This window comes from Pieris brassicae, chromosome 4, assembly GCF_905147105.1.
Source record: "Pieris brassicae chromosome 4, ilPieBrab1.1, whole genome shotgun sequence".
Taxonomy (NCBI): domain Eukaryota; kingdom Metazoa; phylum Arthropoda; class Insecta; order Lepidoptera; family Pieridae; genus Pieris; species Pieris brassicae.
In genome coordinates this window covers 5,940,119-5,956,547 of record NC_059668.1, presented here as the reverse complement: position 1 = coordinate 5,956,547, position 16,429 = coordinate 5,940,119, and the positions used below count along the sequence as shown (strand labels likewise).

The following is a 16,429-nucleotide window of genomic DNA, read 5'->3' as shown; positions in this document are numbered from 1 at the left end:
ATTTCATAATCATAATAAAACCGTAGAAAAATAAGTAGAACAAATATAAAAGAACATATAACGTTGTCAAGTAAAAGAAATCGAAGGTCGAAATGAATAATGCGTTATCTTCAACCATATAGCGTATTCCGTCTCCATAGCGATATTCTGATATCCCAACCACAACACACAAATCTCTGTAAAACAAGAAAATAACAAGCAACAAATAATGTCTTCTATTTCTCTAGTTCATTTCTCGAGTGATAAATCTGGTTTGTTTTTCACAGAAACCTTGCGGAGCCTCCCTTGACCCACTTGTGAGAACATCTGCAATCGACACTGCTATCGTGGATAGGATACTTTGAAATCAAATCAGTATACCAATGTGAATTAAAATTTTACTTTTGCAAGAATTTTGGATGGCTTTCTTTAGTTATATTACAATTGTTTGAATATTTAATCACTAATGTTCAAGAGACTAGTGTTTAATTGTTATCCTTCAAGAAGAAATGTATTTAATATGATTTTAAAGATGTATATTATAACGGAGCAGTATTGAGCGCGCGTCCCTCAACTCCGAGATCGTCTATTCGAATCACGGTGCACTAATGGACTTTTCTTTCAATGTACTCAATTAACGCTACAAAAAATATCGTGAGAAAACAGGCATACTTTAGACCTACAAATCAACGGCGTGAGTCAGGCACAGACGGCTAAACCTACTTGTCTACAAAGAAACACCTGTACTCTCGAGGCTAAGACTTGACGGCTGTACCACATAACAACATACTTACATTACATTTGAATGACTTTCAGCAGTGTCATCAAGAATGTGAGATTGGGGTTTATTTATCATTTGATTACACCAGTAAGATAGTTATTGGAATATAATAATTAAAATGTTTTTATAAAAGATAAAAATAACAGCAGTAAAAACCATTTGTTCGGTCGCGGCTTAATAGATATGGGCAATAAATAGTAGTTTAGAATTTAGATATTAAAATTATTGATTTTACTCTGCAAAATGTTTTGTCTGTGGAATAAATGCTCGTATAACAGAAATGCGGACATAATACAATTGTTAACAAGCTACGACATTAAAGTAAACACAATTCACCCCAAGTGTACATAACACGTAAATATGTCATGAAGCAACAGTGACCATAGATCGAGCCAAAACCCATTCGCGGGTTTCAAGCGTGAGTTTTATTTCTATCACATATATAATTGAATGAAAATATCTTGCTCTGGATGCGAGCCAGGAGCAACAGTTGTTAACGTTTGGATGCACTGGCACAATCCCACAGATAACTGCTTTTGGCAAACCGCTTGAGCTCCATTGTTTGTAAGGCATAATATCTAAGTTAATCTATTTCCTGTATAAATTTAATTTTCAAGTAGTTGGCATGTTCGAATGTAGATCATGCATCTTGGGTTCTTTAGCGGAGGTTGAAAATATAGAAACGCGATTGCGGTACGTTTTCTTATTATTATTTTTAGTGACTCGTAGGAGACATGTACGCTGCTTTTTTATTTGTATGTATGTTTTACTTTTTAAAAGATTACTTTAAACTTTGTTTCATTAATTACTCGTAACTAAAACCAACAGATTATACAAGAAACTATATTTTACTATATTTCTTATAAGCAGATGCACTTAAACCGGAGTGCTAAAATGTTTCACTTGAACATTTTAAAGTATACCACGCATCATGAAAATTATGACTTACGCAATAAGGTCCACATTCAATGAATTAACTGCAAGCTTTTGCAATAATTTCTACTTGGTTTTCTGCCGCAAAGACATTGTATAAAGGCCAGTGTGACATTTAAGATATCACGCACGTACCTTCAGTATCTATATACTTTATATTGTCTATTAAAAGCGTTCGAAAGGATTAGCGCAATTCAATTAGTATTGACTGTTTGTATCAAATATCGTGCAAATATTTTTGTTCTATTTTAGATTAATGCTTAACTGTTAATTATATTACATAGAAGTTATTACAAATACACCATGCGTGCAAAATAGTATTTATGTCGCAGTAATGTAGTTAAATCAAAGAGTTTATTGAATCTCTAGACAGTTAATTAAAAATTGATATTCAATCAAGTCGCTAAAGTTCCGTCAGGCAAGTGAGAGAGCGAAACGTTTAAAGAAGTTTCCTAAACGTTCCTAGGCAACAAGACTAACCTAAGTATTTACAATAAATCAAAACACGGAATATACAAGCTCTCAGATCTTCACGATCACACCGAAATAACAAATTCTTTTACATTGTCAAGCAACACGCTGGCTTTCGGTCAGACAGATAGTTCAACGTTTTCGACGCTGCTTTATTTAAATCAAAATGCTAGCGAATTGATTAAATATTGACATTTCATTAACTGTCTAGAGATTCAATTAACTCTCTGATTTAAGTACTTTACTGCGACATTTATAGCACTTAGCCCAGCTTCTAAAGCCTATATAATGGGACGACCTACTAAACAAGGGCATTCTTATGTCCGTATAGTAATCTTTCTTAAGCAAAAGCTTTAAAGCGCTTTTTACAAGTTATAATAATATATAGTAATAGTTAACTATATAACTTCTTTAAATTTTAAAGAATTTTTTTTCTATAATATATATTATAATACCTTAAGTATTATACTCCGATTAAGAAATTCATAAAATATAATCGGCATTAAATTTTAATTGTTAAATCACATCTGTATACTAAATATATTTATGTGCAAACAACATTGTTTGTAATATAAATTGATTAAATGAATTGCATTGCAATTTTTAAAAACACGCACAGAATAGATAATGATTTTATTAAATTGTAGTATCTATACCATTCGACGCATAGAATAAACCTACGGAGCTTCAAAGAAGACGCTAACACGTAAGTTTCTATGTAGTCAAGTCACACGCATTAGCAAACCGTGGCTAGAGCTAATAGGGTTTGTAAATAAAACTCACAAGTTACAAAACAACATTTACTTAATGAATACATAGTCACGACCTGGTTTCATTTATAGATAACTACTATTTAATGTAGTACTAACAATAGGGCAACTTTTTTTGCAAACTTAATGATAATTATTAAAACGTAAAGTTAATTTATATTTACATCTTCCATTGATAAGCGTCGCTTTTTAAATGACGTCTTTACAAGCAATACGTCTAATGTCGCCGTCCTTATTATAATACATAGACTGTACCTAGCTCGTTACCATGGTTACCGTAATTAGAAAAAAGAACTGGGTAATATTTATTCTACGTTTAATTTTAAGGACGTTTGGGAGAAATTTACGTATCACAGAACAAAAAGTTCGATATAACATCTAGGATCAAACATATTACTTTAAATGAAACATGGAATATTTAATTTATAATTTTCTTATCAATAGTTAAAAAGGTAAGAATAATTTTACCCAAGCACTAAAGCCAAGCCAAATCATTATTAATTTAAAGACACACACAACTTCAGTTAGTTAAAGAATGTTTAATTACCCTTATTTATGTGAAAAGTGACACAAGAATGAAAACGACAAACCATTAGATAACTATTTGAGGCTATATATGTATTTTATATTTAGATTTATGAAGTTTTGTTCGTAATACAATAGTAAAAAAACAAACATTAATTAAAGCCTCAAGGCGTACTAATGGATTTATAATGCACAAAAACTAAATAAAACATTTTCCCAATAAAATGTCAATAAGACTTGTAATATAGAGTTTTTAAAACAGCGCCATCTTACTCAGTATAATTAATGTCTTACAACATATTGTACCAATAGATGGTGTTTTGATCAATTTACACGAAATTTACGTGGAGTTTGAGTCAAAATCAATTTTCTACACTGGAAATGACTACAACTTCGTTTGGCGTTAGTGGGGCACGCCCGTCGAAGAGTGATCTTGTCTCAAGCCCGTAAACACAATAACCATAATAACATAACTTACAGAACTATGTGTAACGTAATAGGCAAGAAAATTACACCCACAGATATATATAAAGACAAGTTTCAATATGCACTTAATTTTAATAGACTATCACAGGTACTTAGAGTCGTTCATTACGATCAGTTAATAGTCGGGCATTAAAATCATTAATGTTGTAACATAATGAACGATTCTGAGTAACGTAAGTCTTATATGAAACAAGAGCAATCTTACAACACTGCTTTAATGAATCTATACCTTCATCATCACTAGTCTTTCAACTAAGCCGACTAGCCTTATAACTTTAACTAAAATTTCATAATAAGCGCGACATTTTATCCTTTATTAAAACAGTGTCATAGGAGTGAAATGACCTCCGTAGTTCAAAATGTATTAAAACGATATATACTGTGCGGCAAGTCTCGGCTTTGAATCTAAGCATTAGATTCATAAACTATAGAGTTAATGAATATAATGTGTTGAATGCCTGATTGTCTATAGTGTAGCCCCTTTAGATTCATTGTTGAGACTTAGCGATAAGTATGTCAAATCACAACGTAAACGTAAAACCGACACCAAAGCTTAGTTTCTATATTCTAATCTAACCGTAAGAGGAACTATTTTAAAAGATCGAGTAATAATAAACAATGTATTCGGATCATAATAATACATAAATATAGCCTTATACGTGAAATAAAGAACAGTGTACTTTTAAATAACTAAAAAATATTTTTTATAATGTGGTAAAACTTTCATTTATTTTCACGTTAAGATATGCGTTTTTAGGTTATTCCTTCTATATTAGCAAATTAAAAAATATACAAGACTCGCCTCGTTTCACGAAACCCGTATTTTTTTTAATTTTATTTTATATTTCATTCATATCGTACATATCTATATTGAAATATCGTAAAATATTTTTTACATTTTACCAAACTAACAAAGTTTTTGTGACATAAAATTTCTTCGATTAAGGTAATGTGAATAATACGTATTTAATTTTTTTAGCAAATTATGAGTAGATTACAACACAATTCTGATTTTCAGATTAGTCAAGACAGATTGGTAATTTCATTGCAACAGCATTTAGATTGTTTTATAATGCTAAAATTCATTGACGAAATTTTTACATTACACAAAATGTAAAAATACTATAGCCGTATAACAATATGAAATGTTCTATAATAAAACATCATCTAACTGCAGTCTAACCCCTATTTAATATAAGACACAATTAACCTTTGCGTCTAAGGGGACTTCGAATACATCCTATACGCAAACATCTATTGAATTATTTGAGACTTGAGTCAAACAGATTAGATTTCTACAACATTCATTAATTTAATTATTTTTATATTACAATAACCCCATTATTCATAAGAAATTCTTACAAATCTCACTATATACAGTAGAGTTGATAGATGACATTTGACATCTGTCATGTTTGGCTTTAGGTCCATTTGTAACGTCAGTTCGCTCTTTAGAACAGAAATTGTTTATGGTGTTGTCAAAGTCAATCGTAAAATGACATTCTATTGTCGTTATAAGAATAAATATCAGTATTAAAAGTGCAGTTCTAACTTTGATAATATTTTTCACACCGTCGGTTATTGAATTTTGATGACGTGTCAAATGTGATCTATTAAAATGGCCCCTACTTTAACAATGTTGTCTATGCTGTACTGAAAACAAAATATTGACTAATTGGATAAATTCATATTTTATAAATGATGGCAATAAGATGATAACATTGTCTTGTAATAAATGTAATCTATTTATGTTATGTATATACATGATACAAATCATTACACCATATTTGAATTATAATATTTTTTTAACCAGCTGCATGAATAGCTCAATATTGTTTTATTATGAACTTAAAACAGAATTATAAGAAATCACCTTAAGTAACCAATTCGACAAAGATGATTAGGTTTTTTAAGGGACAAATCTATTTTGTTGTTGGACTTGTTACAGACTTTGTATTAGATTGATAACAAGTATAATAACCTAAAACTTCATACTGTAATTGTGTTGACAAAATGAATAAAAACAAAACAAATTCCCTTTTTATACGAGATCAATCATTCCATTACCATACGACGTAAAATTTCAATATTAGTAATCGAGTGCCCACTCGTTTTCCTGCAGGAAAGCATCGACAACCTCCTTCATAGTGAAGTTAGGTATAAGTTGATCGGCGGTTAACTTCACACGGGTCACTGGATCGAAATGTCCAACGCGCTATAACGAAATAATAATGTTTGTATGTTAGCAATCGGAGAGAAATAAGTTCAAAGAAAAGTTTAAGAGTTAAAGTTTGTGAGTTTGTAGAGGGTAATCTCTCGATCTATAGAACCCATTTTGAAATTATTTTACCAATAAAAAGCGACATTATTTGTAAGTGTCATATGCCGTTTATTAACTTAAAAGACTTTTTAGTGGTAGTCGGATTCGCAACGCCAAATACAACAACCAACGAAGTCCTCCTATGTATCAGCAATATCTAGAATGATTCATAAGAAAGATAGTATACCTAAGTACATATATATTTTAAGATTTACGGGTAATAGTTGCCTGGTTGGTCATATCAGGCTGGCTGTCATATGTCGATTTTCACTTTTCGATTTTTTGAGTTATTCACTGTTTTTACAGTAGTAAAAGTTGTAAAAGTTTAGTTTTAGTACCAATGGCGCAATCAACAACAAAGGTAAAATCCATACAAGCACACTTTTTAAACGCTAGTATGGAAGTTTAATACTTCTATACATTAGTTTTTTTCAATAATACATACCTCTAGATGTTCCTCAATATCTTTACGTTCGTATGTGATACCGCTGGGCGTAATCACAGGCTCATTCAATATCTCAAAGCTGATCTTGCCACATAGGTAATCCGGTACGTCGCGTTTCTATAATAAATTTGTATAGAACTGAATTTCGTAGAATTATTATAACTAATTATCATATTTAATTTAGTTTCTTTCATTTCAATCAATAACTTCAATAAAACACGAAAGAATCATAAGCGGGAAATTTAAAAGACACATTCAATTCTAGTAACGACTAAAGTAAGGAGTGATATTAATGATTAAAACGTAAAATTGCTTTACTTGCGAAAAAAATGCTCATTCTTATATTAATTTATATATGTTCATAGGTTATGTGTAAGAAAAGGCTTATTACAGAAAGCTTTTAAAACAAATTTCCAAGAAATAAACAGAAATACTTTGGCCTCGATGTACCTAATTTAAAAAATCAAAATCTTACCCTTCGCCTCTCATCAATTTTGGAAAACAGATTATTTAACTCGCTGCTGTAGTTATTCTGTAAAAAATATTAATTAAAATACAGACATATTTTTTATTTTTATATTTTTTTACAGTCGAGTTTATTGGATAGGAGCTAGGATAATAAAGCGACAAATGAACGTACATAGCTGCTCAGTATTTACAAACTTAAAAAGTACTTTATTACTCAATTGTTATCGTTATTGGGAGTGGGTGTAATACTATGTAGATTGTATCATTTGGAAGACAAGCTAAACCAACCAAAGCCAATTGATTTCGACGCTTTAGGGAGTTGGTCGTTAAATCGACGGACGTTACATGTAGTTTACACTGTATAAGGACCGTATGTGGCAAGCATTCCGTTGTTAAGTGTCCCATATAGATAAGTCTCACGAGTCAGCGAGTCATCCGTCTTTTAAGAATTAGTATGCTTAAATTCTAGAAAGTCCTTAAGTCCTTTTTGTTCAGAAATTGTCTTTCGTACCACAATTATTATATATTTTTATTAAAACCTTAACGATCTAATTGAAAAGTAATAATACTTAACCATATAAATGAGTAAAATATACATAAATCCTTTTGACTCAAGTAAAAATAAACATCTTTACACAATTTACAAGTAAACCAATTAGTTGAACAATGCGTATATTTGATACTATTTTCTTACGATACAACCTAATGAATTAAGTCCACCTATTGTACGTAACACTGACGCAAAATACCGTCATTGAACAAATGAGATTATTCTTTTCTGGTAGCGAGTAGTAACACAAGAAATAACTTGTAAGTCATTCAGAATTTTATCACGAAAGTAAAATTGAATTAGTCTTTGTTACTTTGTATGTCACCAAGGAAAGTTATTATCAATAACAAATTATGGAATAATCATAATTTTTTGTTTAAATTTTAAATAAGTAATTTATTTCAATTTTATTAATGTCATTATGCTTAAAATAAACACACACAGCTCTTACATGTCTCACAGAAGAATGCAGTAGTCACAGATACGAAATTACCTCCCAAAAATATTGACCATATAACAATTTTTGTATTAATAAATCATCGGTACTTAAAATTCTAAATTGAATACTTACACATTCTTCTTCAGCCTTTGTTATTTTTGAATTGGTATCTTCTTCATTTATGTTGTCTAATTTTATTGATTCTATTCTACGATGTAAATCTTCATTAATTAGCCTACAAAAAACAAATTCATTTTATTATACAAATATGTAGTAAAAAAGAATGAAACCGTTTTAGGGTAAATATTTAGAATTTTATCCTAAAACACTTCTATACGATCAAATAAAGCAACTTGTTAAAAAATTATGAAAATTCTATTCTGTATTGAATGAATCTACCATCTGTGGTAGCAATAATAAAATATTAAATGTCTGACAAGGCTCTTTCATAAAATACTATGTGCTATTTATCATGTATAAAATATGATATTTAATTTGCTGGATTTCATAAAAAGTCAGACGTTTGTTCTAGAAAAATGTAGACTATGTTAACAATTTTCTTTATAATCTTACAAACACAATTTAATCACCTATTCAAATATGTCTGTAGTTCGATCTCCTGTGATATCCTCTTTTCTTCCTGAACATTCCATCTCTTTTTTCTAGCAATTCTTATTTGAGCAGCTATATCATCACCGAAGTTTAATTTCTGTTCTCTGGCTAAATCACTAGCTAAAACGGATATAAATATAATAATGATTATATCTATTTGATAATTAATTTTGGGTAACAAACTTAGTTTAGGGTAACACTTGTATAATTTACTTTGAAAGTCATAATAATAAGCCATTGCTATTTACAGTAATATTATGGAATTCTTTAAATCTAAAAATTACTATAACATCATTAAAAACCCAAAACGTCTAATATATTGTTGTCTATGAAATAGATGTATACCTCTATGTAAATGTTTTATAGCCTCATCATAGCAATCAAGTTCAACTAGGGCCTGCCCAAGGAAGAAATGGCCCTTTACTTGGTTGCTGTCTATGTCAAGTGCTCGACGGCAATCTTGGCAAGTAGCTTCCCATCTCTTCATCTTCAATTGGCATAGTGCACGATTTGTAAAGTATGTTGCAACTGAAGGATTTTTTATCTATAAAAACAAACATTATTTTATGATTTATGGTACATGAGAAAGATAAATACTAAGACAATGAAATTATACCTCAAATGTGTCAAATGCTGTGAGGAAACCACATACAAGATTAGTTTTTAATTATTACAGGATAAACACTTCAACTAACATTAAAGTACAAACTAGCAAAAAAAAGTTTTAAGTCAATAATATTGAAAGAATGTAGAAAATTTTACAACACAAATATAATTTTCCTTTCCTAGTTCCAAAAGGCTATTCTAGAGATGTTAGCAAGGTAATAAGTAGTATTTGACCATGAATCTATTCTAACTGGAATTTATAATACTTACAATAGCTTTCGTATAACAATTCATAGCATCTTCGAAACGTCGTAAGCTAAAGAGTCGATTTCCTTGTTCCTTAAGTTCTTTGTCGGTCAAATTAGCAGTAGAATACATATGCTTACTCATTTTAATTTTTAAGATGATTACCAGACTATATTGAAGATTTAGATAAGTTTCATTATATTTTTTTTATTTGTCCAATCAACTATAACTCTACACGTTTAATACACCACAGGTCCTATTAAATTTGCAATTATCAGTCGTTTAAAAACAATTTTATAATTTAATTTTACTGGATACTAAGAGAAATCGCCATTCGTCGATCGCCAACAATACAAAAAATTTAATGAAATGACAGCTGATGCCTTATACATTCTTTGTTTTGACGTCAAAGAACGTCACTATGCTGTCAATTCGATTAATATGACAATTTGTAGAGATTATTACGCCCGTCAATTTTTTATTGGTTGCAAAATGCCGAACACATTTAAACTTTTTAAAGTATTAACATTTTTCTTAACCTACATAGTAATAATAATAATTAAAAATTAATAAATAGAAAATGAAAACATACTAAAATGTTTGGTCCCTGTGACAGTGTACCTTTGACGCGACATTTCCTCACTGTATTGCGATACTTATTCGTTGAGCGAGAAAAGGACTAGCTTTGGGGTTTAGTCAAGATAATCAAGATAACTTAACAGTAGGGTGTTTAGAATTAAAAATTTGGTTTTAGACTTTCTACAAACACTACTGTTAAGGCATCGTGACTAAGCCCCTTGGTAACGGGTACTATCTACCAGGTGCTAACTTAATTATTTAATTAACAACTGTGCACTTAAACCTCATGACTCAAGAGGGATCAAAATCGAAGTTGGAGGGAAGACCCATATATTTATATATATATTTGACCCGTTATTATTTTCCGCCTTTGGAGGAGGAAGGTCTGTAGAGAGTGATCAAGTCTTGAGTTACCGATAACATGTTTTAATTGGACTGTACTGTATACAAGGAACAATAAGGAAGAGTCAATAGTTTTTTCCAGAGAGCCTGTACTGTTTTCTATGAAGCAAAATGTAATGTATGATTCCAATAAAGAGGCGATAGAGATTCGGGCTCCCCGAGGTATTCGATAAACAACTGGAAATGTTTAATGGTACATTAAAATACAATTTTGTAATGAGTAAAATATAATTCGTTTCGCGATCTATTAGTTTAACAAATAATGTTAACCTTGTCAGTTTGCTATTCGATTATTTACCAAAAAAAGATTTAAAATCTAATTAAAATTTGTTGAGAAAATATAAGAGGGTACTTTGGTGACAGGATACAGAAAAGATAGATCCTTGTTCCATCTACTGTATCGCTTCTTCTCTAAATCCTTTGGAGTGAGACTAAAACATAATATTTAAAAGGACTTGATAACATTGTACTAACAATTTAAATAATAAGCATTTATACAATTTTTATAAAATGGTAAGTGTTAAAGTGATTATTGTTCGGTTTTAATTATTTATCATAGGATAAACTTACTTCAAAGTAGGTTCCGATATAAGAGGATATTCTAATGGTATTTTAATGTTATAAGTCATCAGAGGACACGGAAAGTTCAAGTTTGCCAATGGTAATGTACCCTCATTATCTTTTTTAATCTAGAACGAATATATATTTTATTGCAAATTAAAGAATATGCTAGAAGTATGGTAATATATTTTAATACTAACAAGGTCGTCCTTATTTAACTTTAGAATGTTAGAACACCATTTCCATATATTCTCGTCAGCTGCCCCGCGTTGCTGTAATCTTTTGTGTAGATCTGATAATTTTCTTATTGGCTTGAACGTCTAAAAAAATTCAATCCAAATTATTGGTAAAGTATGAAATGACATTTCTCGTGTGCATTTATTGCAAAATGGCTAAGGCAATATTTTAATCTAACTTTAATACAGTTAACTTACGACTAATTACTTAATAGTACTTTTTGTATTATATTATTGGTAGTCACTGATTTATATAAATCCTCACAAATATGGTATGATTCAGAAAAGATACGTGTGAAAATGTGTTCGATTTTGACATACGGAACGGAGTTCGGGTTTCTGAATTTCACTACAATCAATACTACTTCAGGCCGCCCAGTGGTTAGAGTAGTCGAGGATCCTACGAACGAGGATTAGTTAGTAACTAGTTCGTTTTATATAAATATTTTCCAAAACGACGGAAATTGGAAACGTTTAATGCATTTTTTTAGAATTAATGTCGCCTCTTTGACTCAATGATTTTAGAAATATGTTTTACTTCTACATAAACAGTATTTATGAATTATTTGCAGCACGCTTGCGGTGCCTTCATAGCCCTTTCATCCTTATTTTTTCCCAAGGTCGGATTAACTTTGCCACATGTCGTCATATTTGCGTGTTATAAGTAGGCGTCGATAAATCCACTTACACCAACGGCTTTTCTCGGTTTTCCTCTTCTACTGTGTAACGGAAGTGAATTAGTAACGCTTGTTGGCTTCGTGTGCGTAGTCAATGGAAAAGAGCTCAACTCTGAGCCAAGTGTTTCCACCATATCCAATTCGTGATCGTGTCGAAGAATTATATCCTTTAAATATTTATCTGAATTACATATTAGGTACAACAACCATTCATAATCTCGTTTCATCATTTATACGTTTGGTTACGTAAAACGATGCGACAGACCAATTACGATGACGACAAAGTAAAAAAGTCGCTAACACTGTCAAACAATAAACCTTGTCTAGAATGAGGTAGAGAAACGCATTAATACTTTAAGCAAACAAAGTAAATTATCTTTGCTTTAAGGGTGTTAAGAGTTACCGGCAGGTGGCGTGGTTTTAAACGCCATAAAATTGTTTTGGAATGTTATTTTAAATACGAGTACGTAGACAAAACCCACCCTTAATTTGTCTATATCCATGTTAATCTTCTGTCTTGCCAGCGTTTCCGCTTTTATCTCATCTATGAGAAATGACCAATATTTGTTCACTCGAGATAAATCTCCGTACTGCGTTTGTGGAATATATAAGAAGATTTGTTTGGCTATGATTGACGGCAGTAGCTGCAACTGCAATAATTAGTTTATGACTTTGCCTAGTTTATACGATGAAAGCACCAGGTAATTGTTAATTAAAATATTTTATTAGTGATCGAATAAAATGGATTGACCGTTTATTATTACTATTAATCTAATAAAGTATAAAAAAATATATCTTCCTACTTTGTAATTCACTTTTATTTATAAGTTTTTAGGTTATGAAAGGTTAAAATTCTGGGCTCGTATTTCAATTTTTGTCTTTTTCCTTTATGTATATATTAAATTAAGAAAAACACCTAAAATTTGACGGAACTCCTGAAATTGGATTCGAAACTACACTTACATTTAAAAATATAAATAATTTCTTACAATATCAACAGTTTCAATGTTTTCAGGCTTAGGTCGGTTCACCTTCCAAACTGTTCTTTTTGTGTCGTCTTTGAAGGTTATTTCTAATTCTTCCAATTTAAAACTATCGCGAATAGCTTTTATCGTAAAGTTCCAATTGGCTAAGGCCGTTTCCAACTAGAAATATATTAATTAATAATTCATTTGAATACCTAAATAATATATTTTGATATCTTTTCGTATGTAACCAAAACACGATTAGTATTTTAAATAAATTGAAAAAAGAATATGTGACATTGAAACCAAACAAAGAACTTTGATACCATTACCCGAAAATTTAAACAATATATTTACATATTACATTAAAATTTGTATACCTTATTTATAATAGTTTTATACTTAATACTAAATAAATATTTAATTTTGGATTTCAACATACAATAGTACTAAATGTAAAAGAAATTACTTCTTTTTCGGCTTGTCCGGGAAGAAGTGTTTGTCTATTCTCTTGCCCTAGGGAGAAGGAACCCTTCCCGCGCGGAGTATCTTTCTTAGGCTAAAACATACATATATATATTTTTAAATAATTTACACATACATTTACAAATAACTTTATTATTATTTTAAATATCATATATAGATCAAACCCAACCTGTTCAACAACTGGTTTTACTTTCTCCGGTTCATTGACTACAGCGTATTCAATAATTTCCTCAATCTGTTTATCTCTATGCTTTTCATATATCATCTGTGCTGTTCTAAGAATCTCCCAGATTATTGGACCTCCAGCTACTGTCAAAAGCTCCGACAATACGAGTGCTTGTTGGGCCTTAAAATATTTAAAATAAAGCCATAATAGCCTAAACATATTTCTCAGACACTATTTATTAAGCAAACGTTTTGAAGGTTCTTCTAGTATGTCAGTAAAATACTAGAAATACTGGTTGGCTGGATAAGTATTACAATATGATATTAAGCTATCAAATAAATAATTACTAAGCATATTTGCTATAAATTATACCTACGAGCTGACCGCTCACGTAATGTTGTCTATAGGTAGTTTTCTTTTAGTTGTTTGTAGTTCTTCTAGAACGTTGAAATTAAAGTTGACTGGTTGATGTGATGTATATAAGCTTAATAAATTTAAAACCATAAAGATTTATAAGCTCATTCATTATGCGTTTAGATACCGGGTCAGGAAAGTCAGTCAGTATTCTATATGAATGAAATACTGAGTCGAATGTTAAACATAGTTTCTATATAATCATTATGCAGTTACTTTAGTGGGTATGTGTGTTAAACTTAAAATTAGCAATACAACATACAGGTTCAAGTCTCGAAAACCAATTTCGTTCGTTTACTATGGCATCTTCTACCAATTGTACTGGTAATGCTGTTCTATTGTTGTCCATTGGGACTTGATCATAGCTGCTCCATACTTCTTTGCTGAAACGAAAACATACTTAAACTACGGTTTAACAAATTATATTCAAGCCTGTTCCAATTCAATATATTATTTTCATAAGTTGCCCCGTAGTATTAAAGTATTTTAAAACAGAAGAAAAATCTTGTTCCCTATCTGTGAGCACACTATTGACAAATCACAATCATATCCATAACCAAAATCTAAATCCATAGATAAATCAGCTAAGCAAATGCGGGGACGATATATTATAAATCCAGGTAAGGCACTGTGCAAAATATAAAAGCTCATATATTAATTTTTATACATTTAAAATAATCAAATCTTGTATGAGACCAGGGTTCGCAACCGTCCGATAATTATTGTTCAGGTAGGCTAATTTACCACAAAGTCAAGTATACTTCTATTATTTTAAAAACACGAGTTTACAAGAGTTAAAGCTGTACTTTAATCCAACCATTGCCATTAACCATTTGCAATATATTATTACATTTTAATGTATTATAGTAATCATCCATATCGATGCGATAATTTTGATCCGTATAAACAAATATACGATGATTTGAACACAGCCATAGTACGAAATCTGCCTGTGTTCAAGTTATGAACCCTGGTAGACACATTATACCTAAAAGTAGCACGGTGAGTTAGACTTACCCACAGATGGAAGAAATAGCATCTTTAGGTCTACAATTCCATATTGATTTCAAGAACAAAGATAGCGTCCAGATACTATTTACATCCTTTACAAGCATTAACAAAAACCGCCTCTTATTCTTCCACGATATCCTTAGAAACCAATATTTCGAAATAAGGAGATGTTTACTAAACTCTATTGACTCTTCGTAATAGTCCTTTTTACCTGAAATTAAATTTTTTTTCGTTATGCATTTATTAATATTAATAAAGAAGTAATATTTCTTGTTCTCTGATTACTATAATTTCTTACAATCTTGTAAAGAAAATCGCAATTATTTTGCAGCAACCTTTTCTTGTACCTACTCGGCATTAATCAAGTTCTATCAAGTTCAAAAATGAATTCTTTGTCATGAATTCAATACTAAGTATGATTTAAGGAAAAAATCTAAACAATCACTTAGTAGGACTGGATAGTACATAAAAATAATAAGTTCGTTTTATTTAACAATTTAACGCTGATTTTGGAACTTTACACACGGTTTATTATTTTAAATTAGTTACTTGAGATATGGATTATTTCAAATATAAGTTCAATTTTGTACCGTCTAAAGTAAAAGCAATAGTGACAGTTTGATTGATGATATCTTGTTATTACGGGAAAACATCGTTACAGCGGGATTGTCACTTCTTGGAAAAGCTTAGAGAATCGCCAAATGTGTTATACAAGGTAATTTAATTTGACCCACTATTTATGCACCAATGTATTATTCTAACAGTACAAGGCAAACACACTTCTGCGTTCGTGTAATTGATATTTGTTAAGGCAATAATCATAATAAGCCTTCTAGCCGAAACAATTATTGGGAATTAATTCCAGGCCCTTCAAGTTTATACGCCACTACTAAACCATGAAGGCAGTGACCAATGTATCGTAAGATTTAAATATTAATTACTTACTTAGTTATAAAAAAAGCCTAATAAATTTAAAGAATACACCTATGGCGTACCATATAATTTTGAACATATCAAAACATATTAACTAGCAAACCTTTTTTAAATTCCTAAAGTAGAATTCTTACCACATATCATTTCAGCCAATATTAATTCATCGATTAAATTAACTTGCTTTGAAACATCCGCAAAAGAAGTCATCTTAATATAATTTTATAATTTATGAAACGTCGAAAATTTTACAATTGACAATCAATTGATAGATAAACAAAGCAGCCACTTTCAAAAAAGGTTTATACACGAAAAGAAACTTCACAATTTTCTTCGCATTAGCGTTGAATAGTATATATTTCTTTCTAATC

At 30.4% G+C, this 16,429-nt stretch overlaps 2 protein-coding genes across 4 annotated transcripts; both read right to left on the bottom strand.

Annotated features, from left to right (window-relative positions):
* Window positions 1–2,950: 2,950 nt before the first annotated feature.
* On the bottom strand, window positions 2,951–10,000 carry LOC123708516 (E3 ubiquitin-protein ligase CHIP). The gene is made up of 7 exons (XM_045659272.1): window positions 9,656–10,000; window positions 9,125–9,323; window positions 8,758–8,899; window positions 8,300–8,402; window positions 7,186–7,242; window positions 6,711–6,827; window positions 2,951–6,160 (listed from the first exon to the last, which is right to left on the bottom strand). Exons 1-7 carry the CDS (start codon window positions 9,773–9,775, stop codon window positions 6,035–6,037), a joined length of 864 nt encoding a protein of 287 aa, XP_045515228.1. The 5' UTR covers window positions 9,776–10,000; the 3' UTR covers window positions 2,951–6,034.
* Window positions 10,001–10,827: 827 nt separating this feature from the next.
* Window positions 10,828–16,273, bottom strand: LOC123708559. 3 transcript variants are annotated; one of them, XM_045659332.1, is made up of 11 exons: window positions 16,196–16,273; window positions 15,135–15,339; window positions 14,380–14,500; window positions 13,707–13,883; window positions 13,494–13,610; window positions 13,076–13,231; window positions 12,569–12,736; window positions 12,098–12,253; window positions 11,374–11,493; window positions 11,183–11,301; window positions 10,828–11,043 (listed from the first exon to the last, which is right to left on the bottom strand). In XM_045659332.1, exons 1-11 carry the CDS (start codon window positions 16,266–16,268, stop codon window positions 10,929–10,931), a joined length of 1,527 nt encoding a protein of 508 aa, XP_045515288.1. In that variant the 5' UTR covers window positions 16,269–16,273; the 3' UTR covers window positions 10,828–10,928. The 3 variants fall into 3 exon arrangements, with proteins under 3 accessions (XP_045515288.1, XP_045515289.1, XP_045515290.1); XM_045659333.1 differs by having other exon boundaries at window positions 13,521–13,610; XM_045659334.1 differs by having other exon boundaries at window positions 16,165–16,261.
* Window positions 16,274–16,429: the final 156 nt, after the last annotated feature.

Bases quoted from the DNA above. Each gene is read 5' to 3' on its own strand.
- LOC123708516 (XM_045659272.1), bottom strand. From the start codon at position 9,775: ATGAGTAAGCATATGTATTCTACTGCTAATTTGACCGACAAAGAACTT. The intron at 7,243-8,299 runs GTAAGTATTCAA...TATTTTTTACAG, and splicing joins CAAAGGCTGAAGAAGAATGT to AATAACTACAGCAGCGAGTT. The intron at 6,161-6,710 runs GTATGTATTATT...ATTTCGTTATAG, and splicing joins ATATTGAGGAACATCTAGAG to CGCGTTGGACATTTCGATCC.
- LOC123708559 (XM_045659332.1), bottom strand. From the start codon at position 16,268: ATGACTTCTTTTGCGGATGTTTCAAAGCAAGTTAATTTAATCGATGAA. The intron at 12,737-13,075 runs GTAAGAAATTAT...TAATTATTGCAG, and splicing joins ACATTGAAACTGTTGATATT to TTGCAGCTACTGCCGTCAAT. The intron at 12,254-12,568 runs GTGGGTTTTGTC...AAATATTTAAAG, and splicing joins TGGATATAGACAAATTAAGG to GATATAATTCTTCGACACGA.